We start from the raw sequence: 26,047 nt of genomic DNA, 5'->3' as shown, positions 1-26,047 counted from the left end.
CATCACATAGAAACAAAAGCAGAAATTGCTGGAGAAGCTCAGGCGTTCTGGCAGCATCTGTGGAGAGAAAGCAGAGTTAACATTTCAGGTTGAATGACTCTTCCTCAGACCGGCTGAGCTTTCCCAGCAATTTCTGTTTTTGTTTCTATGTGATGAATCCACATATGGATACGGAAAAGACTGCAGATACAGTAACTCAGAAACAAAAGCAGAAATTGCTGGAGAAGCTCAGCCGTTCTGGCAGCATCTGTGGAGAGAAAGCAGAGTTAACATTTCAGGTTGAATGACTCTTCCTCAGACGGAAAAGACTGCAGATACAGTAACTCAGAAACAAAAGCAGAAATTGCTGGAGAAGCTCAGCCGTTCTGGCAGCATCTGTGGAGAGAAAGCAGAGTTAACATTTCAGGTTGAATGACTCTTCCTCAGACCGGCTGAGCTTTCCCAGCAATTTCTGTTTTTGTTTCTGAGTTACTGTATCTGCAGTCTTTTCCGTTTTTACATAGAAACCCATTTGGGCCGACGTAGTCCAGACGAGTGGAAGTAGATTGAGCTAAGATTTTCTCTGCGTGTTCAATGCTGCAAAACTGTATGCAGGTTACAAAGAAAGGGTTGACAATTTCTCCTATTACCCGTAACCTATTCTTGCCCCATTGTTGGAACAACATGGAAGAAGCATTGCTGCCTAATCAGTTGTGCTGGCTTGTGATTGAGTGCCTGAAATGAGAATTGTTACCTTTTTTATTAAGACTAAAATCAAACAAGAAACACTAAATCCACTGAAGTAATGGTGCACATTAAATAGTACGTGCAATGTTTGCTCGATTGTAAATGTTTGTTTTCTGTATTTGTGTTTTTCAAATAAATTTCTATTAGATAGAATTTACAGCACAGAAGCGGGCCACTTGACAGTGCTTCTGCTCCACATGAGCAAATCCTTCAGGACTAAACAAGATCAGGCTTGAATTGGCAGCCGTGTTGGATACTGTGTGCCAGTCTCAGTAAATTATTTGTACAGAGTTGTGGATATGGGAAGTGATCATGATTGTCCACTTCAGAATTGGAAATTGCTGCAAAATGCAATTGCTTGGTAATGAAAGGATGTTAGTATTCATCAATAATATTCATCATCCCCATCTGTAATTTGCTGTTTGCTTACAGCTTGTACAATCACTGCAGTAAATTATTATTCACCATACAGTTTGAATTCTCCCTCTCCATATACTGCAATTAATGCTGGAATTATGCTGGGTTAGGTAGAAAAGTCGAGCTGTTACTGAACAGTCAGTGACGTAGCACTGTCTTGCATCAGTGCAGTGTTCTGATTGATTGTAACCTTCATTTCCATGTTAGCTCCAATATTGGCAGGTCATCCAGTGCAACAGTAACTGAAGATTCACCTCAAAACTGGACTAAGCCCTGTTTTGTACTGTGACATAAGGGCTCCATCTTCTGCTATTTAGTATGTTGAGGCCAGAAGAAGGTCATCTCTAGGGTCAGCAAGGATGCACCTCCATCTGAATCCCAAGCTCCATTCATGGAGGTAGGCTTCTGTAGTGGCATTATGTCCCAAGAAATTTGCAATATTAAATAGGCCAGTTTTGGCTTGGAGTGTGTATATTTCAGAGGCTGAAATTCCTGTAGGCTTTTAGATAAAGACAAAAAAAAAACTGGAGATGCTGGAATCCAAGGTAGACAGGTAGGAGGCTGGAAGAACACAGCAGGCCAGGCAGCATCAGGGGGTGGAGAAGTCGATGTTTCGGGTATAACCCTTAGTCATGAAACAGATCCTTTTGTCAAACCAGTCCTTGCTGACCAGATATCCTAAATAAATCTAGTCCCATTTGCTAGCATTCTAAACCCTTCCTATTCATTTACCCATCTGGAGGCCTTTGAAATGTTGTAATTGTATCAGCCTCCTCCACTCCCTCTGGCAGCTTGTTCCATACACATATCACCCTCTGCATGAAAAGGTTGCCCCTCAGGTCCTCTTCAAATCTTTTTCCTTTCTTATGCTGTCTAGTTTTGAGCTCGCCCACCGTAGGCTAGTCATCCTATCCATGTCCCTCATGATTTTATAAACCTCTATAAGGTTAACCCTCAGCCTCTGCCCCCTCCTCCGGCCTACTCAGTCTGTCTTTATAGCCCAAATCCTCCTGTCCTGGCAATGTCCTTGTAAATGTTTTCTGCAGCCTCTCAAGTTTAACAACATCCTTCCTATAGAAGGGTCACCAGAATTGTACATGCTCTTGTAAAAGTCGCCTCACCAATGTCCTGTGCAGATGCATAGTTTAATGAAGATTGAAGGAGGGCAGAAGCCAGAAGCACCACCGGGCACATCCAAAACTGAGGTACCACACTAGTGAAGCCACAACGCAGGACTACCCTCACTGTCAAGCTGTGCAAGCCGCATGTGACAGACCAGGGAGAAGCAACTCTGCAGTGTGGATCAGATGAAAGCTCAGTGGACCTGACGCACCCAATCATGACTAGTGGTGGGCAACCAAAGAATGAACAGGAGGTGGAGGTTCCACAAATATCCCCTCATTGATGGTAGGATACTCCAGGGTGCTAGTGCAAATGACAAGGCTGTAGCACCTGCATTAACCTCAACCAGACATACTGAGTGAACGATCCATCTCTGCCTACTCTCAAGGTCTACAGCATCGCAAACACCAGTCTTCAGCCACTTTGATTCACACCACGTTGTACCAAGAAACAGCAGAAGGGAGTGGACACTGTAAAGGTGAGGGACCCTGACACCAATCCAGCAACAGCTTTGAAGACTTGTGCTCCAGACTCGGCCGTACCCAAACTGTTCCAGCACAGCCATGAAACTGAGATCCACTTGGCAATGTGGAAAACTGCCTCAACGTGGTCTGCCCACAAACAGCAGGATAAATCCAAACCAGCCAATCACCGCCCCACTCTAAATCACCAACAAAGTGATAAAGGCATGGATGGATGCTCTCTGAGGCTGTGATTGTCTCCAGGGTCACCCAGCTCCTAACCTCACTGCAATCTCATTCCAAAAGTGTAAAAAAAAATGAGCTGAATTCCAGAGGTGGTGAGAGTGGCTGCCCCCGACATGAAGGCATCCCTTTACAGATTATGGCTTCAAGAACTGGCAGCAAATATGGAATTGAAGGGAACCAGAGGCAATCTTCCCGCTGGGTGGAACCACACCCCAGACGATGGCCGTAATTACTAGAGTAGAATCATATCAAACTCAATACAAACTTGCAGGAGCCCCTAAGGGCAGTGACCCAGGTACAAACATCCCCAACCGCTTCAATGACCCTCCCTCCTCCATAAGGTGGGAAGTGGAGTTATCCGTGGATGACTGTGCAGTGTACTTCACCACCCGTGATTGCTCAGACACTGAAGCACTCTGACTTTATAAGCCACAAAAACCTGGACAAGGTTTTGTCTCTGGCTTGAGTCGACAAGTGGCAAGAAACGCGCACACAGCACCAAGCGCCAGGAATCAACTATCCCCAGCGGGGGGAGGAGGGAGAGAGACCCCCATCCCCAGCGGGGGGAGGAGGGAGAGAGACCCCGTCCCCAGCGGGGGGGAGGAGGAGACTTGTACAGCAAATCATTTTCATATCTACCACTATTGAATCAGCACCATCAAAATCCCTGAGGCCACTACCAGATATAATGGAAAGATTAAAAAAAAAATTCATTCTGTGAAAAGATGCATTTTTGTTTTCCTTTATTTCCTGTATTTAATGGTTCGAAAAGGGGTTGTGGGGGCACTCACTTTTGTTTGAAAGGTTTTAAAAAAAAGTAAAAAAATGGTCTTTGCTGTTCACGCTTTATGGAGAGAGACTAACTCCCCTGAATTCTCAAGTTCATGGGATGCCATGTTGCATTTTAGAGCTTTGGGTCAATAATTGAAATGTATCTGTGTTGTAATGTTGGAAATGTGACAGCTGGGGGACACAGCAGAGTGCCACAAGCTGTAGTCTGACAATGACCAGATAATTTGTTGTGGTAATTGTGATTCAAGGATAAATGGTTGGCAGGTCTCGGAGAGCTTTTGTACTGCTCTTTCTCTGAAAGGTGGCACTGCCAACATTGGAACACTCTTGGAATGCCAGCCCAGGGGATGTGCTCAAGTTTTGCAAATGATGCTTGAACGCTCAAACTCTGATGCACAGGGGAGTGTAAACCTAACCAAGTATGAAGTATTTGCAGGGTTTCCTTATCTTCAAAAAGTAACATCCAATCCAAAATACTGGTGGGTTGTGTGCATTGCTGGCTGTTAGTCGCTTGGCCCATGTGGAGGTTGGGTATGTCCCTCGAGTAGTTATTTCCAGATCTTATCAGACCTTCCTTGTACAGCAAGTCATTTTCATATCCACCTCTTTGCATTTTCTGGAGTATAACTTAAGTGAAAATTCCCTTAGCAAAGACAGGAAATTCTGTCAGTGGAGTTCTGTACTGTTTAGCAGAAACTATAATCATGTGTTAAGTGTGTCTGAAATTGAGAATTACTGGATGATGCTATTCACTGACCTTGTAAGATAGTAGATTCTGGGAATGTGTTAACAGATTTTGGGGGTGGTCAGTAAAAAATAAAAGCCTTGTTCAGTTTTGTCAAGTTCATTCATTTTAATTGTTCTAAATCTAGTCTCTTGTGCATCCCCAGTATTTGTTACTATACAATGGTCTTGCTATCAACTCTCCCATCTTAACTCACTCCTTTTTAAGAGGTTCCTTCAAGCCTACCTTTTTTCTTTAAACTTTCAGGTAGCTCACTAAAGTATCTCAGTTTATTTGCACTTCTAGGAGAAAGTGAGGACTGCAGACGCTGGAGATCAGAGCTGAAAAATGTGTTGCTGGAAAAGCGCAGCAGTTCAGGCAGCATCCAAGGAGCAGGAGAATCAACGTTTTGGGCATAAGCCCTTCTTCAGGAATCCTGAAGGTTTTATGCCCGAAACGTCGATTCTCCTGCTCCTTGGATGCTGCCTGACCTGCTGTGTTTTTCCAGCAACACATTTTTCAGCTTATTTACACTTCTGTAAGGCACCTTAATCCATGTTAAGGAAATAATATGAATGGTTCCTGATTAGGACCTTTCTCAGATTTTTCCTACGGTCAAAGCAGATGGGGTTTGTATTACTTCCAAAAAAATGTATGTTCTGGACATTTCGCTTGGAAGTTGGCTGAAATTAGATGGTCAGGGCGGGAATTGGATAATTTCAGGGAATAATTTACTACACCTCAGATTGAATATTATAAATTCACTCATCCAACTTCAAAAATGTAACTGATTTACATTTTACAGTACTCTATTCTTGTGTTGATGCTGTCACTTTAACAAGGTTAGTTTACCATAATCCTTTTGGAGAGAGGTCATAAATGCAGAGGTGCCGAAGAGTCTGGAGAGATGGGGGTGGGTGTAGGTTTAACAGTTCAGTAATGGAGGGGGAATGGCCAGTTCTGCCCAATTCAGGTGTTTTCTAGTTTTCTTTTAGCTGTAACAGTCACAAGATGCAAGAGTCCAGGGGAGTTGCAGGCTCCAGTAAAGAGCTCCTGAAATCTCTTTGGATGTTGTTCCCTCCTGCCTGTAAGAATCCATGTTTGAATTTACCTTTTTGCCAAGGGGTGTGTTTATGGGATGTTACTGTTTTGGAACAGTTAATCAGAAATTGATACTGTATCAGATTGTTTTAAGATTTCCAAAAGTAGTTGTTCTAAATTCCGTTTTCTTTTGTTTGTCTTTAAATAAATTCTGTTTTGCTTGAAGCTGAGTGGTCTGACCAGCTGCATCCCACCTGGATTATCCACTTCACATCTGCCTTTGAAATAAGAAAAAGTTAGGGTCTAGGCTATCTTCTTAAAATGTTTTGAGGGGGTCCTGTCTGGTCCATAACATTCTGAGGGGGAGAAAAATTACATGTTTTTTTTGCATTCTTTCAGGTAATAAGAGGGAGAATCTGTGACGACTCCAAGTCAGAGACATTTAACCAGCTTTGGAGTGTAGAAGAACAGGTAAATATTCTAATTCTCACCATAACATGGCATTGAATTCAAAGTAGAAAGAGCATAAAGCTTCAAGTGTGGGAAAAGGTCTTCCATGGTTTTTGATTAGATTAAATTACTTACATTGTGGAAACAGGCCCTTCGGCCCAACAAGTCCACACCGACCCTCCGAAGAGGGACCCACCCAGACCCATTCCCCTACATCTAACACTATGGGCAATTTAGAATGGCCAATTCACCTAACCTGCACATTTTTGGACTGTGGGAGGAAACCCACGCAGACACGGGGAGAATGCGCCTGAGGTGGGAATTGAACCTGGGTCTCTGGCGCTGTGAGGCAGCAGTGTTAGCCACTGTGCCACCCGTGCCGCCCACTATTAGATTAGATTCCCCACAGTGTGGAAACAGGCCCTTCGGCCCAACAAGTCCACACCGACCCTCCGATTCTTGTTCCATCAGTTGTTTTAGGATCTGAGGTGATTTTCTCTGCTTGAAACTTGCAGCTTGTTACTCTGCATTTAGTAAGGAGAATAAACAATTTGTTTTTGAAGCACATATTTTGTAGCTGTCAGTGAGAGTTTATATAATACAGAATAAGGTGCCCCTTTTTGAAGGTGGAGTGCAGTTTGGATTGAAACCAAGATGAAAGTTAAAAATAAGATTTAAAAATTAAAATGTTTTAATGAAACAGCATATTCAAACTACAGGCAGTTGGTGAGTATTCAATAGATTTTAATCCACAATTCACCTAATTGCACGATTCCACACAATTGTTTTTGATAACTATTTTTCATCCCAGAAAATATGAAACACATGAAAATTCCAAAAAAATTTAAATTCAGTATATCTTTTCACAAAGAATTTATTTTCTCTCTCTCTCTGAACCCTTGGTGTCATTTTCAAAATTCTCAGGATAACGTCTGCTTCTACACCTCTTTTCTCAGTGTTTGTTAATACTCTGAAAATTTCATCGTCCGTTCGAAAGGCAACATCTGTAATAGCGCTCTCTTTATTTTAAGTGTTTGTTGAAATACTAAATATTTCATAAGACTGCATTAAAATTTTCTTCATCCTTGAAGCAAAATGGTGAGAATTCTTGATGAACAGTCTCTGTTATATTTTTCGATGTTTTTCAGGAAATACTGGGATGTGCATGTATGCTGTTGATATGTTGTGTCCCCATGAGAATATTCAGGGGCTCCTGTAAGGGCGGCAGTAATACTTAACTACACACACAACACATTTAAGATGACTCTTTTCACCAATTATCTGTACCAAAGTAATTGAATACTGCTGATCTACTGCCAATATCATATTCTAGTCTTGACTCCTAATCATAATGAGGATCATGACATGGAGGTGCCGGTGTTGGTCTGGGGTGGACAAGATTAAAAATCTCACAACACCAGGTTGTTATCCAACAGATTTGTTTGGAAGTACAAGCTTTTGGAGTGCTGTTCCTTCATCAGCTAGCTACCTTGTACTTCCAAATAAACCTGTTGGACTATAACCTGGTGTTGTGTGATTTTTAACTGTGAGGATCAGCACTGAAAGTGTCCCCAAAAATGCTTGGACTCTCACTTGCAGCAGTTGTAAGTTCTTCCATTCTGCTGCTCTTTCAGTTTCTTGCTGCCTTAATCGAGCCTCTCAATCTTCCCTGGCTCTGAGTGTCGCCTCTTACCAAGTAATAACATGCTGCGTCTCAAAATATAACTGAGGTGAAACAAATAGGTGAGAAAACGTGAAATCTAGATGAAAGCTGAGAAAATCTGATGTAATTAAGTCGCATTCTTCCCTGGAGTTTGCAGTTAAAGGTTAGTTCAAGCATGTCTGATTTTATGATGTCATTGGGCCATTGTGGGTGGAAACTGGAGCACCCAGAAGAAACCCACGCAGACACTGGGAGAATGTGCAACCTCCACACAGGCAGCTGCCTGAGACTGGAATTGAACTGGGTCCCTGGGGCTATGAGGCAGCTGTGCTAACCACTGAGCCACCATGCCGCCCTGGTTTATGACATGCCCCTGGCTCAAAGTACAATTCCTCCAGATAAAAGCAAAATGCTGCAGATAGTCAGTATCAAAACAGAGTTCCCACTAATTTCTTTTTTAATTAGTGTGGACCTCTGAGACTTGTGGCCACACCACGTATGTGGACTCTCCGATCAGCTGTAGTTTAGAACCAGTGTTGCACCTGAAGTTAAAATAAACAATAGGTGCAGGAGTAGGCCATTCTGCCATTCGAGCCTGCACCGCCATTCAACATGATCATCCTTAATCAGTATCCTGTTCCTGCCTTATCTCCATAACCCTTGATTCCACTATCCTTGAGAGGTCTATCCAACTCTTATGAATCCAGAGACTGGGCCTCCACTGCCCTCTGGGGCAGAGCATTCCACACAGCCACCACTCTCTGGGTGAAGAAGTTTCTCCTCATCTCTGTCTTAAATGGTCTACCCTGTATTTTTAAGCTGTGTCCTCTGGTTCGGCACACAACCACCAGCGGAAATATGTTTCCTGCCTTCAGAGTGTCCAATCCTTTAATAATCTTATGTCTCAATCATATCCCCCCTCAGTCTTCTAAACTCAAGAGTATACAAGCCTTGTCGCTCCAGTCTTTCAGCGTAAGGTAATCCCGCCATTCCAGGAATTGACCTTGTGAACCTACGCTGCACTCCCTCAATAGCCAGAATGTCTTTCCTCAAATTTGGAGACCAGAAGTGCACACAATACTCCAGGTGCGGTCTCACCAGGGCCCTGTACAGCTGCAGAAGCACCTCTTTGCTTCTATACTCAATCCCTCTTGTTATGAAGGCCAGCATGCTATTAGCCTTCTTCACTACCTTCTGTACCTGCATGCTTACCTTCAGTGACTGGTGTACAAGAACACCCAGATCTGTCTGTACTGCCCCTTTACCTAAATTGATTCCATTTAGGTAGTAATCTGCCTTCCTGTTCTTGCCACCAAAGTGGATAACCCTACATTTATCCACATTAAACTGCATCTGCCATGCGTCTGACTACTCACCTAACTTGTCCAGGTCACCCTGTAATCTCCTAATATCCTCATCACATTTCACCCTGCCACCCAGCTTAGTATCATCAGCAAATTTGCTAATGTTATTACTAATACCATCTTCTATATCATTAACATATATTGTAAAAAGTTGCGGTCCCAGTACTGGTCCCTGCAATACCCCACTGGTCACTGCCTGCCATTCTGAAATGGAGCCATTTATCACTACTCTTTATTTCCTGTCAGCCAACCAACTTTCAATCCAAGTTAGTACTTTGCCCTCAATACCATGCGCCCTAATTTTTCTCACTAACCTCCTATGTGGGACTTTATCAAAAGCTTTCTGAAAGTCCAGGTACACTACATCTTCTGGATCTCCCTCGTCCATCTTCAGAGTTACATCCTCAAAAAATTCCAGAAGATTAGTCAAGCATGATTTCCCCTTCATAAATCCATGCTGATTCTGACCTATCCTGTTACTGCTATCCAGATGTGTCGTACTTTCATCTTTTATAATAGATCCAGCATCTTTCCCACCACTGAGGTCAGACTAACTGGTCTATATTCTCCTGCTTTCTCTCTCCCACCTTTCTTAAAAAATGGTACAACATTAGCCACCCTCCAATCCGCAGGAACTGATCTCGAATCTATCGAACTCTGGAAAATAATCACCAACGCATCCACGATTTCCCGAGCCACCTCCTTCAGTACCCTGGGATGTAGACCATCAGGCCCCGGGGACTTATCAACCTTCAGACCTAACTGTGTCTCCAACACCAATTCCTAGCAAATATAAATTCTCTTCAGTTCGGGTCATTCGGCCACTGTTACCTCAGGGAGATTGCTTGTGTCTTCCCCAGTGAACACAGATCTGAAGTACCAATTCAATTCTTTTGCCGTTTCTTTGTTCCCCGTAATATATTCCACTGCTTCTGTCTTCAAGGGCCCAATTTTAGTCTTAACCATTTTTTTGCCTTTCACATACCTAAAAAAACTTTTACTATCCTCCTTTATATTATTGGCCAGATTACCTTCGTACCTCATTTTTTCTCTGTGTATTTCCTTCTTAGTAATCCTCTGTTGTTCTTTAAAAGCCTCCCAGTCCTCCGTTGTCAAATAGATTGGGTGCTGGAGAAACTCAACAGTTCTGGCAGTCATAAAACTAAAAAATGCAATGGATGCTGGAAATCAGAGACAAAAATAGAAATTCCTGGGAAAACCAGCAGGTCTGGCAGCATCTGTGGAGAGAAATTACAGGTGAAATTTCAAATTGGATAAGACTATTCTTACTGTTTGTAAGAACAATCTTTTAAGGGCAGTTTGTACCCTAGAGTTTTACTGGACTCCACGTTAACTCTGTTTTCTTTCCCCCGCAAGACCTGCTGAGTTTCTGCCTGTTCTTATTTCATCATCCCACTAATCTTGGTTGAGATTGTCCTATGTCATTGAAGGTGTTGGCCACCAAAGAAATCTGCGTTTGCTTTTATATATGTGTGTGTGTGTGTGTGTGTGTGTGTGTGTGTGTGTGTGTGTATGTATGGATATAAGGGAGGACATTCCCATTGGTAGATGTGTCCTGAACCAGGGATCACAGTCTGAGGATTTAGGATGGAGATGGGGAGACATTTCTTCACCCACAGACTGGTGAGCCTATGGAAGTCATTACCACAGGAAGGAGTTGAGGCCAAAACTTTAACTGTGTTAAAGAGATGGCTAGATAACACTTGGGGAGAAAGCAGGATTAGGCTATTGAGTTGGATGATCAGCTATAATCGTGATGAATGGTGGAGCAGGTTTGAAGGGCCAGATGGCTGCCTCCTACTCCTATTTTCTATGCTTAATGTTTCAGTGTATTGTCGTAAAATCTCTTTCAATTTTTGAATAGAAAGAAAATCTTAACTGCCCAGAAGTTTGTTCAAGGGTGCTCAGTGGCGGCATGGTGGCTCAGTGGTTAGCACTACTGCCTCACAGCACCAGGGACCCAGGTTCGATTCCATCCTTGGGTGACTGTCTGTGTGGAGTTTGCACATTCTCCCCGTGTCTGCGTGGGTTTCCCCCAGTTTCCTCCTCCCTCAGTCCAAAGGTGTGCAGGTTAGGTGAGTTGGCCATGCTAAATTGCCCATAGTGTTAGGTGCACTAGTCAGAGGGAAATGGGTCTGGGTGGGCTACTCTTCAGAGGGTCAGTGTGGACTTGTGCCTAAGGGCCTGTTTCCACTCTGTGGGGAATCTAATTAATCAATCTGAAGTCTTCGATTGTTTTTCCTCTGGGTTCCTCAGTTTTCATTTTGCGGGTTCTGTTAGTAATGCAATGTGAACAGCCTGCAGTCTTCCCATTTTGACCCCTGTCTCTCAGGATTAAATCTGTGGCCACTTCCACACACTTGCTCCTATGAAAACATGGACTGTGTAAGCAGTTCAGAAAATTCTTAACTTAAATCACCAACCATATCTAAGCCAATGCAGTAGCTGCATGTTGTCTGAATATTGACCTGCCCTGTACCTTTTTGGTTTGTTTTCAAAGAAACGATTGGAGGAACTGCTCCTTAAATATCCCCCTGAAGAAGTGGAAACACGACGTTGGCAGAAGATAGCGGATAAATTGGGCAACCGGACTGCTAAACAGGTAATGATCAGCAGCAGTGTTGCAGTCTTGAGTATAGGGTTGTTATTTTTAATCAGCATCTTATCATATTTAATGGTATTCGGTGCATTTCTGTAAATATGCATTGGAACAGAAGTCCAATTTATCATCGTATGTGCAAGTGTTTTCGTGCATAGCTGCATACCCTGTAGCCCCTCGGATCGGTGTCTGGAGATCCATTCATATTTTCATTTAATTCACCTGGGAAGTTGCTGATGTAATGTTGTCATGTTTAGGTTTGGTAGTTCAAGATGGATGCAGAAGTGTAATTGTTAACTGTACTAAATTAATAATTTGGGATTCTTCAATCCAGGTCCTACCATGAAGTTGAATTCAGTAAATATGATATGCTTCTCGTTTGGCTTCAGACAAAAGAAGTTAGAACTTTCTCATTGGAGAGAAGGAGCCTAAGAGGAAATTTTCAAGTTGATGAGCAGGTTGGATAGATAGGGGCAAGCTGTTCCTGCTCGTAATAGGAACAAGAGCGAGAGATCGTAGATTTAAATAAGCAAGGATAATATGGTGGGGAGGGAATTTTTTTGTAGATTGAATTTAGGTTATGAAATGCACTGCCTGAAACATTGGTAGAGACAGCTTCAGTTGAGGCATTCAGGAGGGGCACTGGAGGATCTTTCGGATAGAAATAGTGCACAGGGATATGGGCATGCAAAAGAAGATGGGCATGCAGCAGGAGACTAGAAATAGGTGATGATGCTTATTTCCAGAGCCAGTACAGGCACAATGGGCCGAATAGCCACCTTCTGTGCTATAACAAATCTATGAATCTGTGAAAAACGATGATGCATACAGCTAGATTGTTGTTGAAACCTTAAAGCAGATCACAGTCCTGCAGGGCACAGGGGCTGTATCACCTCACTGCGTCTGACCTTGTGACTTCACTCACTTGCTACTCTTAATGCTTTTGTGGAGTAGCCTATTAAAACACTCCTCTCTCAAAGTCATAGAGATGTACAGCATGGAAACAGACCCTTCGGTCCAACCTGTCCATGCTGACCAGATATCCTAACCTAATCTAGTCCCACCTGCCAGCACCCGGCCCGTATCCCTCCAAACCCTTCCTATTCATATACCTATTCAGATACCTTTTAAATGTTGCAATTATACCAGCCTCTGCCACTTCCTCTGGCAGCTCATTCCATACACGTACCACCCTCTGCGTGAAAAGGATGCCCCTTAGGTCTCTCTTATATGTTTCCCCTCTCCCCCTAAACCTATACCCTCTAATTCTGGACTCCCCAACCCCAGGGAAAAGACTTTGTCTATTCACCCTATCCATGCCCCTCATGATTTTATAAATCTCTATAAGGTCACCCCTCAGCCTCTGACACTCCAGGGAAAACAGCCCTAGTCTATTCAACCTCTGCCTGTAGCTAAAATCCTCCAACCCTGGCAACATCCTTGTAAATCTCTTCTGAATCCTTTCAAGTTTCACAACATCCTTCCAATAGGAAGGAGACCAGAATTGCATGCAATATTCCAACAGTGGCCTAACCAATGTCCTGTACAGTGCAATGTGACCTCCCAACTCCTGTACTCAATACTCTGACCAATAAAGGAAAACATACCAAACGCTGCCTTCATTATTCTACCTACCTGTGATTCTACTTTCAAGGAGCTGTGAGCTCTTTGTTCAGCAACTCAATGGCTTTTAGTTCCTTGTTCACAATTGCTTTATTAAATAAGCATTTTCCTCCTGGAATTATATATCTAAGCCTCTGCTTTCTTTTTAGGTAGACAGGAATATTCAGGAAGAGCACAGGAGTTCTCCCCAGAGTTTTGGATAATATTCATCTCAAACTAGCCTCATTAAATGCATTATTATTTAATTTGTGCTGGTAGGAACTTGCCGTTTCATATAATACAGCAGTGATTAATTTTCTAAAGTGTTTGGTATTTCCTGAGGTTGACTGCCACATTAAATAGAAGCCTTAACTAGTCTTGAATGATCAAATTTTTGCACACACTGTAATGAATATGAACTTCCCTGGTACAACAGAAAGGCAAATTAGAAAAATATGAGCTCTTGAGTTTGATGTGCTGCCATGCCTGAAACTTTAGCCTTTTTTTCCCCTCCCTCCCTCCCTCCCTCTCTCCCTCTCTCTCTCTCTCTCTCTCTCTCTCTCTCTTCCCCCCACCCCCCCAACAACAGTACTGATATTTATTTTCATCTGGTTATTTTGTGCATGTCTTTTCCTCCAGGTTGCCAGCAGAGTGCAGAAGTATTTCATTAAATTAGCTAAAGCTGGAATCCCTATTCCGGGCAGAACACCGAACTTGTACTTGCATTCAAAAAAGGTATTGTGCACAAAACATAGCGGGTAATGTGTAGCCATTTCCTCAACTCTCATTAACGTTTTCTTTTTACGCAAACTATCCTTCCCTAGTTTCTGTGAGCTTCCACCCTCCTGTGGTTGTTAAGGCAATGTGAACTTGATAAATGCCATTACTGCAATTCCTCAATTGATCCACTAGGTGGTAAACTTGTACTGCTCTCTGGGCTGTCTTTGATTCTCTCAATCAGATGTTCTAAGCCCTGTGATTCTAAACTTGCGAGGTTGAATACTTTACAAGGATAAAATACTTTTAATGTTCCCATTGTGGAATTAAAGGTACTGCTCTGGTATTCCTGACATCATTTGCATTTCTTACCTAGGGACAAGCAAAAGAGCACTTGCCCCAAGTCCATAAAAGCAAATTACTGCGGATGCTGGAACCTGAAAGCCAAAGAGAAAATGCTGGAAAATCTCAGCAGATCTGGCAAAGCTTTGACAAAGGGTCAGTTCGACTCGAGCGTCAGCTCTTTTCTCTCCTGACAGATGCTGCCAGACCTGCTGAGATTTTCTAGCATTTTCTCTTTTGGTGCCCCATGTCCATTCCTAAAGGTTGGCGATAAGCTTGGCTGAACTTTGAGTCCCGAAGAAGAGTCACTGAACCTGAAACGTTAACTCTATTTTCTCCCCATGGATGCTGCCAGATCTGAAAAATGTGTTGCTGGAAAAGCGCAAGGATTCCTTATTCCCGAAACGTCGATTCTCCTGCTCCTTGGATGCTGCCTGACCTGCTGCGCTTTTCCAGCAACACATTTTCAGCTCTGACCTCCAGCATCTGCAGTCCTCACTTTCTCCTCTAATCATCAGTGTAGTCAGGTCCGGTCTGTCTGCTTCCCTCAAGACAGCCCACTTACCAGATATCGATCCGATAACTCTCCTCTGAATTGCATCCAATGCAATTGCCTCCTCCTTGAGAGGGAGACAAACGGCAGGAGTTTTACTGATGGAATCGGCCACACTGAACTGGGATGGAGTCCATCTCCTGGCAGAATTGATAATTGTAAAGATGGAAAAGTCTTTAAACTAGTTAAGATTTGGAAGTGCAGAGGACGTCTACTACAATGTGAGCAGCCTAATTATTAACCAAAATTGGGCAGGAGAGCAATGGAAGTAATAAAGTAAGGGAGGGCATTGCTGCCAATAGTGAGAGAAGCTCTTCTTAAAAATGAGTTAATAGTGTCTGTATAGTGATGTACACAATGCTTACAATAAAGCAGGGGAGGTTATTGTATTTGGATGATTTGGGATCAATGAGGCATATCTACAGAACAATCATGACTGGGAATTAAACATTGCAGTTTGGAAAGGATAGTGTTAAATGTGAGGTGGAGTTGCTGTATGTACCATAGAAGGAAACAGAACTGGTACAATGAAGATATGGTCCAGACTTGCCATACCCCTCGCCAAGATATGGCATCAAGAAGTCCTGGAGAAACTGGAATCAATGGGAATTGGAGAAAATTCTCTGCTGGTTGGAATCACTTTAGGGAAATGGTCGAACTGTTTCAGGTTAGCTTAGGACATGTCTGCACAAGTTGCTCAGGGTCAGTTCTTTTAATTAATCTCTTTAGGCATGTTATGACACACCTCTGGAGCAGATGGGATTTGCACCAGAGGTAGGGGTGCGACCAGAGCGCCAAAAGAGCCTTCTGGTTTATTAGGATAGTGTAATAGGTCCAGCTGCTTCATCAATGTCCTTCCCTCCATCATACTGTCAGAAGTGGGGATGTTCACTGATTGATGCTGAACATTGCACAGTCACAACTGCTTAGACACTGAAGCAGCAAGATCTGGACAATATCCAGGCTTGGGTTGAAAACTGGCAAGTGACATCAAATCACACGTATACCAGTTAATGACCATCTCCAACAAGAGTCTCTAGCCCATAAGATACTGAAGCAGAATTAGGTCATTCGGCCCATCATGTCTGTTCTGTCATTCGATCATGAATGATCCCTATTCTCCTGCATTCTCCCTGTATCCTTTGATCCCCTTATCACTCAAGAACCTATCTGTCTTCAATATCTAAGTGACTTGACCTCCACAGCCCTCTGAGGCAATGAGTTCCATCAATTAACCATTATCTAGCAGAAGAAATTTCTCTTCACCTCAGTTCCAAAGGATCATCCCTGCTGTCTGAGGCTGTTCCCTGGGGTCCTAGTCTTTTCTAGTGGAAACATCTCCACATCCACTTCTTCCAAGTCTCGCAGTATTCTGTAAGTTTTAATCCAATCATCTTTCATCCTTCAAAACTCCATTGTGTACAGATCAAGAGTCCTCAAGCGCTCCTCGTATGACAAGCCCTTCATCCCTAGGATAAATCTTGTAAGCCTCTTTGGATTCCCGCCAACCATTGAGGTCTTGCTAATTGACCAATAGTTTCCCGTCTTCTGCCTCCCTCCCTTCCTTCTTAAACAGGGGTGTTACATTAGCCATTTTCCACTCCTCTGGGACCTTCCCTGACTCCAGTACTTCCTGAAAGATCATCACCATTGCCTCTACAATCTCCTCAGCTATCTCCTTCAGGACTCTGGAGTGAAGTCCATCTGGTCTGCATAATTAATCCACCTTCAGACCTTTCAGCTTCCCTAGCACTTTGTCCTTAGTGATGGCCACTCCATTCACCTCTATCCTTTGATTGCCTTGAAAAACTGGAATATTGCTGTGAAAACTGATGAAACTGTTGTTCCTTGATATTAAGTGGTGTTACCATCACTTAATGATCCCACTATCAACATCCTATCATTGACTAGAAGCTGAACCAGACGAGCCGTATAAATGTAATGGTTATAAGAATAGGTAAGAAGTTAGGAATACTGCAGCGAGTAGTTCCCCTTCTGACTCCCCAAAGCCTGGCTACCATCTACAAGGAACAAGTCAGGGATATGATGGAATGCACCCCTCTTGCCTGGATAAGTGCAGCTCCAACAACACTCAAGAAGTTTGAAACAATCCTAGACAAAGCAGGGCACTTGGTTGGCACCACATCAACAAACATCCCCTCCCTCCACCACTGATTGCCCGTAGCAGCAAGGTATACCATCCACAAGTTGCCCTGCGGAAAATCACCAGAGCTCCTTAGCACCTTCCACCCAAGGCCACTTCCATCTAGAAGGACAAGATCAGCTGATACATGGGAACGCCACCCCCTGCAAGTGCCTCCCAAAGTTACTCCCCATTCTGACTTGAAAATATATCGCCATTCCTTCACTGTCACTGGGTCAAGATCTTGGAATGCTCTCCTGTACATCATTGTGGGGATATTTACACCAAATTCACCACAGTGATTTAAGAAGACAGTTCAACACCACCTTCGGCACGGGTGGCTCAGTGGTTAACATTGCTGCATCACAGCGCCAGGGACCCGAGTTCAATTCCTGCCTTGGGCAACTGTCTCTGTGGAGTTTGCACATTCTCCCCGTGTCTGCGCGGGTTTGGTCTGGTTTCCTCCCTCAGTCCAAAGATGTGCAGGTCAGTTGAATTGGCCATGCTAAATTGTCCATAGTGTTAAGTGCATTAGTTAGGGCAGAATGTAGGGGAATGGGTCTGCTCTTTGGAGGGCTGAAGGGCCTGTTTCCACACTAGGGAATCTAATCTTAAAAAAAAACCTTCGCAAGGGCAACCAGACAGCGATGCCTGCATCCCATGAATGAAATAAATAAGAGTAAACCAGAACAGGTAAAAGAGGCAAAGTCGAAAATAGTGACCAAAATATGCAGTTTAAGATGATCAAGTATTTCAACACAGATGAATGTGAGCTAGTATGAATTGGTGAGAGGATTAGAGAAATCGCTTATTACTTGGATAGTGCAAGTCTAGGGGAACAAAGAAAGTGTAAATACTGATTTAAAATTGCACCAGTGGTTTGCAAGGCTGTAAAATTGAAGCCAAACACTGGTTTTTTTTCCAAAGAGAGAAGATTGAAGGTAAGAAAACTGTACTAAATCTGTATCAGATATTGATTTAATGAGCTATGTGCAATTCTAGTCACCATCTTCTAAAACGTATAGGCTCTGGAGAGAGGATGTACAGGATGACGCATTATCAGGAAATTATCGACAGAATGAGCCTGTACCTTTCAGAGAAAAGAAAGCTGTTGGGTGACAGATATTTAAAATTATAAAGCACTTGATGGAGTGTCTGTAGAGAGAATGAGTTTCCTTGTTGGAAAGACCACACTGGAGGTCCCCAAGAAATCCAAATCTGAAGAAATTTCTTTACCCAGAGTATGCAGGGACTTTGGAGCTTGTTATCATCGAGCGATTGAAGTGAATTGTGTAGATTGATGTAAGATGAAGGCTTGTGAAAGAGAGGGGGAGATAGATAGTTCTGAGGATAGATTTATTCAGAAGGATGGAATGAAGATTATTTTTACTGTGTTGGGATCCACACAGTACTAGCAGCCAGACTGCCATTAAGTAAAACAAGAATAATAAATACCAGCTTGATTGTATAACTAAGCCACCGTGGGGCGATACAGTGGCTCAGTGGTTAGCACTGCTGCCTCACAGCACCAGGGTCCCAGGTTCAATTCCAGCCTCGGGCAACTGTCTGTGTGGAGTTTGCACATTCTCCCTGTGTCTGTGTGGGTTTTTTCCAGGTGCTCCGGTTTCCTCCCACATTCCAAAGATGTGCAGGTCAGGTGAATTGGCCACGCTAAATTGTCCATAGTGTTAGGTGCATTAGTCAGAGGGGGGGTGGCTTACTGTTCGGAGGGTCGGTGTGGACTTGTTGGGCTGAAGGGCCTGTTTCCACACTGGAGGGAATCTAATCTAATCTAATATTGACACAATAAAAATAGTATTGTTGGCAAATGACACATTTTATCTAAAATTTTTATCTGTATTCAACAAAACAATTCCTAAGAATATCAGTTTAAAAAGAAAACCAACATTTATGCTGTATGAGAGGGGAGTGCTGAAATTGAAAATACTTATGCTATGATGCTAATGGAATTTTTATAACCCTGTAGGTTGAACGTCTGAAGTAAACTATTTGCAACTCCTTGCTGTAGATCAGCTACGAAAGACTGTCTAATGGGAGGAGTGTGGTGTCACAGCCACTTAACAATATTAACTACCCTGTCACGTTTGAGACTGCAGGCTGTTTATTTTTTTTTGCTTGGTGGTGTAAAAATGCATTGTTATGTGAAATTAATCCTTTTGCATTAATCTTCCAAAATATTTGTTGGTGAAAATTATTGAGTGGAAGAAAAGCAATGATTTTCCTTACTCCTGACACACACCATAAAACAGATGCTTGTCTTGTCGTTGTAACAAATGAACCAAACACAGTCGTCTGAGCCGAAGTGAATTATACAAACTGATTCATGTGGGTGCTCAGATATAATTCTGGTTTGTTTTATGTTTATATGAATTCTATTGTAGATGATGAAGGATTTAATTTTCTGATTCTGACCACATCAATAATCCGATAATTCTCCACGAAAGCCTCGTTTGAAATTTATAGCCTGTTTGCACTAATGATCGTGTTGAATCATAACTGAGGGTGAGCTGAAGTCCCTATGGACACAAAACTAAATAACAGAGCTGCATTAAAAATCACCAAACTTGTCAGTGGCAAATTCACCACCTTTTAAACTATGCCGTCTCAATGAGGATTGAGGACGTGCATTTGCTTCTTAGCTTCTGCCAATAAAGCAGCCCAAAATAAACAAGATGTTTTAAACGGCCCCAGGAAGCTGCAAATCTTACTACTGTTTAGGGTGATACAAATTAAAATAATTGAAACAAAATTAAGAGAACCAGAACTGAGATGAAATTTATCTTCATGCATTAGATTGTAATGATCTGGAATGCACTATTTAAAAGGTTGATGGAAGCAGATTAGGTAGCAACTTTAGAAGGGGGTTAGATATGTACTTCAAAGCCAAGAATTTGCAATTGTTGGATTTTGGGAATTATTGGTCACAGTTGCCAAATCTGGACAGTTAAATATTCGTGAGCAATTTTCAGGGTGTCTGCTGGCAGCAGTTTAGTTAGTATACATAAATTAGGCAAATAAACAAGTATGCAATCGTGTCAGTTGAGGATGTTTCATTTATATAGAGCATAAACTGGCTACTGGCATGGAATGTATCAGTAGGCTTAAAGTTGTGAAGGCCACATCTTGATCTCTAGCTGTAGTGTTCAGGAACTCTTCCCTGGGTCCTCCTCCTCCTCCTCCTGTTCCATCTTCCATCCGGAGAAGACCATTTCCTGATGAGGATCACCACCGGCAAAGACTCTGAGTCAAGGACTGCCCTCTTACCCTGATATAGCCTATTGTGTGGCCTGGTAATTTATGCTCTTGGACCATAGAATCCCTCTGGTGTAGAAATAGGCCATTAGGCCCAACAAGTCCACACCGACCCTCCGAAGAGTATCCCACCCAGACCCAATCCCCTACTGTATTATTCTACATTTCCCCTGACTAATATACCCAACCTACACATCCCTGAACATGATGGGCAATTTAGCATGGCCAGTTCACCTAATCTGCACAACTTTGGACTGTGAGATGAAACCGGAGCGCCCAGAGGAAGCCCACGCAGACCATGTGCAAACTGCACACAGATAGTCATACGAGGCTGTAATCGAACCCGGGTCTCTGGTGCTGTGAGGCAACAGTGCTAACCACTGAGCCGTCATGTGACCCCCTCCTCAATCAATTGTCTGAATATCTTGACCCGCAATCGAAGGGCTAATACTTATGATATCAGGATAACCATTTTTCCCTTGTGCACCTCCATTTGAAGGTCAGCTGCCGTTCCTTTGAAGACCAAAGTATCTTATTCTTCTAAATACTGAATTGGTAAATCTTTGATGTCAGCTCAGTGACCTTTCCTCCTGTGTTTTCATGTCCTAGAATTTTGTTTTATGATAGTAGAAGGCTAGCTGGTATAGAGATGCAGGTGAGGTCTCAGGCTACACAGTAATTACTCAGTATTTAAATATGGAATTCTAAAGTCATGACGCTTAAAGGGACCCCAGTTTCCACTACAGGTTTCTCATGTGGAACGGGTTTAATTGAATAGCTCTTTCATTAGGTGCAGAATCTGAATTGCCTGATGCTGCGTTTTCTGAAAATTGCTTCAGTACATGCTGAAATGTGAAATAAAACAAACACCGGTCAGGCCCAAGGAAAGTCAGGCACTTAACTTCCTCTAAGTCCCTCATTATGTTACTGCTGTTTTGACAATTAAAGTTTGAAGCCATCAAACTATCATTTTCATACATTCCATATGACTTGTCTAAGGATTCTATAGTGGTAGTGTTTCTGTTTTTAATAATATAGGTAACGTAGGAACACAAGAACGGGAGTAGACCATTGAACCCCTCAAACCTGCACTACTGTTCACTTAGTTCCTGGATGATCATCTACCTCAGTGCCACACTTTCTCTACATCTCTGCATGTCATTGGTCTCCAAATATTTACTGATTTCTGTCTTGAACATGCTTGAAGATTTGAGCTTCTACAACTTTCAGGAATAGAGAATTCCAAAGATGCACCATCCTCTAATGAGTGAAGAAATTCCTCTTTTTCTTGGTTTTAATCCTCATCCTGAGGTTCTGTTTCCTGGATTTAGACTCCCTGGCAAGAGGAAACATCATATTTATATCCACCCTCAATTTTTTAAACTTCAGTCAGGTCACCCCTTTATTTTTTGAAGCTGTAGGGGATACAGATGAAGTCTCCTCAATTTCTCTTTCTAGAACAGTCTTGGGGATAATCTGATGATATTTCCTCACGCTCTTCCTATATCTTTCTAATTGCTTGTTATACCTGTATATGAACTTGTGGCATGGGCATCCACTGTACCCAATATATCACCATTTAACAAATATTCTTCCTTTACTTCTCCCTGCCAAACACTTAGCTTCACATTAATTCACTTTATATTTCATCTGCCGTGTCCTCCTCCATTCACTCTGCTTAACCATATTGTCCTGAAGCTTCCTTGTAACCTCTTCACAGACCGTGTGATGTCACCAGTTTGATGTCGTCAGCAAATTCAGAAAGTTGCAATTGGAACCGACGTCCAAATCATTTCTACAGGTTATGAATATCTGTGGATCTAATATTGATCCTAGTTGGATGTTGGAGAGAGATTTTGAAGAGCGTTCTGAGTCCTATGTTGAGCAGCATGAATTGATCTCTATTCGAAGCTCCTTACTAATGCAGCCTGGTGAGGTCTCTGGAGACAGACTCCAAGGCACTGCCCCCCTTGCAGTAAACTGCAGGATCTTTGTACATTCTGCATGACAGTTATTGCATGCAACATTAACATCAGCGCTTGCTGCCTCCCCTCTGACATTTATGCCTCTCGCCAGACATTTCCCATTATACTGAGCAGGTGCTCTTTGTTACCTTGTGAAGCTGTGATTGCTTATTTTCATGAGGTTATCATGCTATCCTTTCGCAAGGTTATCTGTTTATGCCATTCGTTATATGTCATTCTATCCTTTATACCGTTCATCATTCAGTCCCACCTTCTGATAGGATGGGACTTCATTCTATTATCTACAGCCATTTGTCTAAAGGAATTCTGCTAAGTTTGTTAATGTTTGTAAGTTGTACTCATACATGCAGGTATACTGGAATTATATGTAACAGCACACACTTAAGAAGCATTTGATTATGGTGGGATCAGACTTTCCCTTCTGCACTTCACTAAATAACGTGTTTTCTCTTTCCCACTAAAATTTCTGTGAAGCACCTCATGATCTTATTTGGTTGCCATGTGTATGAAGGCTACAATTCTTACTGTGTAAATTACTGGCTCAGCTATCAATTCTCTGAAGCCATGGCCAGCTCTAGCAGTGCACCCTTTAGGTCCTTGGCCTAGGTGTCAACCTCACCAGTAACAACGTTCAACCCTGAGAATGATACAATTACTCCTACTCTCTGTTAACCAATTCTCAATCCATACTAGCATATTTCTCTCAATCTCATGAACTCTAATGCGTAACTATCTCAAAATGCTTTGAAAAATCAAAATACATCGCATCACCGGTTCCCCTTTATTAACTGCAACTAATACCGTCAAAAAAAAAGGTACCAATAATTTGGTCAAACATGGTTTCCATTTCATAAGCCAGCTTTATCATTCTTGTCTAAAAATCTAGTTATCGTATCCATTATAATAAGTTCATAAGACAGAGGAACCATGTGATCCGGAGGGATAAGCTTATAGACATTTATAAAATCATGAGAGGCATGGATAGGATGATTCGCCAAGGTCTTTTCCTCAGGGTAGCGGAGCCCAAAACTAGGGGCATATGTTTAAGGTGAGAGGACAAAGATTTAAAAGGGACCTATGGGGCAACATTTTCACACAGAGGGTGGTGCATGTATGGAATGACCTGCCAGAGGAAGTGATGGAGGCTGGTAAATTACAAAATTTAAAGGGCATGTGGATAGATACAGGAATAGGAAGGTTTAGAGGAATATGGGCTGAATCTGGATATAAGTTTCCCCGCTGAGCTGGAAGGTTCATTTTCAGACGTTTTGTCACCATACTAGGTAACATCTTCAGTGGGACTTCGGATGAAGCTTCGTCCAGAGGCTCACTGAAGATGTTACCTAGTAGGGAGACTAAACGTCTGAAAATGAACCTTCCAGCTCAGCAAGCAAACCAACATCCAGAACCTCATCCTGAGCTACAAATCTTGTCAAAATTCGATATGAGCTGAATGCTGGGAAATGGGACAAATTAATTTAGGATATGTGGTCAGCATGGATGAGTTGGACCGTAGGGTCTGTTTCCACGCTGTATATCTTTTGACTCTATGACCCTTACCCTGAGTTGATACCCTGTGATCCTAGACTCTCCCACAATGGGAAGCAAAATAATCATTGGAGAAAAACATTGAGGAAATAAATGCAATCAGTATCATAGAGACAAAGCGCTGAGGAAACTAATGGGGCTATAAACGATAAGTACCTAAGATCCGATGGGATGTATCTATGAACATTAAAGGAAGAAGCTACATCAGTATCAATTGATGCATTGATAGTAATCCTCCTTGACGAATTCCTAGATTCTGGAAAAGTCTTGAACGATTGGGAAACTGCCAATGTCACACTCTTATTCAAAAAGGGAAGAAGACAAAAACAGATGACAATATTCTAGATGGGGTTAGCATCTAACGTTGTTGGGAAATGTTAGAATCTATTATATGCAATGGAATAGAAATGAGAAATGCAGAATATAATTGAGCACAGTCGGCCTGGTTTCATGAAAGGGAAATCATACCTGACAAATTTATTACAATTCTTTGAGGAGATATCAAGCAGGATAGATAAAAGGGAAGCAGTAAATGTAATGTATTTGAACTTACAGAAGTTTAGTAAGGTATCATTTGTTAAGGTATTTAATGTGACCATGGTGTTGGGGTAGTCTATTAGCATAGAGGATTAGACAACTAATGGAAAACGGAGGTAGGATTGGGGGCATTTTCAGAATGGTAACCTGCAACTAATCTGTAACAGTGGAGTGCCATTAATGGAACTTTTTTTTGAAATTGAAAAATGCAGCAACATCAATCTTGTACTTTAGCTTTAAAAAAAAGACTAAAGACCTAAATGCAAATTGAAGGCCCTTACTTTTACTTTGAAGATTAGAAATATTCATGAACCCCACTTGCCAGTCAGCTGCTTTCCCTGTACTCCTGTCACGCTTGGTTCATGATGTCAGTCTGTTCCTGGTATCACTGCCAAGTAGGCCTCTCGGTCTTCACCATTTATCCCCTCCCACCCTCCTCTCACTCTGGAGAGTTTACTTCAACTCAGGTTGTAATAAGGAGAAGTAAAGTTTAAAAATAGTTATAAAATGCACCATGTGGCAAGTTCAGATTCTGCTTGTGCCTAAGATTTTGCGTGCAATTTATAGTCATTTTGAACAGGTCAGAGTGTGGTGTTTTGAGAATGGTGCAATGTTAATGAGCTAAGGTGTTTTCAGAGAAGGAATGAAACAGAGGATATTATTGTGCATGAGTAAAATTGGTGCAAGACAGTTCTGTGTAAACTTTCTGAGAGGGTAGTCTTTATATCAAAACTTTAGGACGTTCTACAGCAATGTTGACTGACTTCAATGCTTAATGCATGAAAAAGAATTCAAATGGGAACTAATTTGGTGCACTGATGGAGTGACACTACCTAGTCTGAATTATGATAATATTTCTGAGAAATGTAACAAGTATTTCAGAGAAAGATATCATATGTGATGCAATCTCCATTATCTTCTAATAGAGTATGTAAAGTGTCAGTTTTATAGATTAGAGAAAATTTGAACTTACATGGTTGCTACTGAAGATCACAACAATTCTATTCAGAAAAGAGTTTACAGTTCCACTAAGTATCTTAGTCCTGATGCCTTCCTTAATTGCTGTATATTGAACACTGGTTTTGGTTGAGGTTCCCTACCCATGCATTACCTGGTAGGGTATCGAAATAGCCTGAGAGTTGGCTGGTATTTCATTTGATGGAATATATTGTCATACAAGTCAGGAGAAGTAGTAAGGTAAAAACAATGACTGCAGATGCTGAAACCCAAATACTGGATTAGTGGTGCTGGAAGAGCACAGCAGTTCAGGCAGCATCCAACGAGCAGCGAAATCGACGTTTCGGGCAAAAGCCCTTCATCAGGAATAAAGGCAGTGAGCCTGAAGCGTGGAGAGATAACCTCTAGCTTATCTCTTCCAGCACCACTAATCCAGTATTAGGAGAAGTAGTAGGCTATTCTCAGTCTCGAGTCTTCTCTGCCATTCAGTAAGGTTATGGGATCGGATTGTGGACTTCGCTCCAAGTACTTAGTTGTCCCCAAAGTTCTGGACTCCCGGTTGATCAAATATCTGTCGTTCTGCCTTGAATATTTTCAATGACCACTGCATCTACAGTAGAATAAACTTTCACGGTACTTGAAGAGAAAATGTTTCTCCTCACCTCTTTCTTAAATGGGAGATCCTGATTTTTAAATTGTGTTCCCTATGCTGTCAGTATCCACCCTGTCAAGTTCCCTCAGGAATATGTATGTTTCAGTAAGAT

General features: G+C 42.2%; 1 protein-coding gene across 2 annotated transcripts in view; it reads left to right on the top strand.

The window, feature by feature from the left end:
- Positions 1–26,047, top strand: part of zzz3 (zinc finger, ZZ-type containing 3) — a 117,501-nt gene that overhangs the window by 75,774 nt on the left and 15,680 nt on the right. For both annotated transcript variants that reach the window (XM_072574756.1, XM_072574757.1), the window contains 3 exons: positions 5,929–6,000; positions 11,528–11,629; positions 13,868–13,963. In XM_072574756.1, coding sequence (XP_072430857.1) covers positions 5,929–6,000; positions 11,528–11,629; positions 13,868–13,963 — 270 coding nt within the window. The remainder of the gene's footprint in view (positions 1–5,928; positions 6,001–11,527; positions 11,630–13,867; positions 13,964–26,047) is intronic.

This window comes from Chiloscyllium punctatum, chromosome 7, assembly GCF_047496795.1.
Source record: "Chiloscyllium punctatum isolate Juve2018m chromosome 7, sChiPun1.3, whole genome shotgun sequence".
In the NCBI taxonomy this organism is placed as follows: domain Eukaryota; kingdom Metazoa; phylum Chordata; class Chondrichthyes; order Orectolobiformes; family Hemiscylliidae; genus Chiloscyllium; species Chiloscyllium punctatum.
Note: the sequence above shows the minus strand (reverse complement) of the source record. Positions and strands in the feature narration are given on the sequence as shown.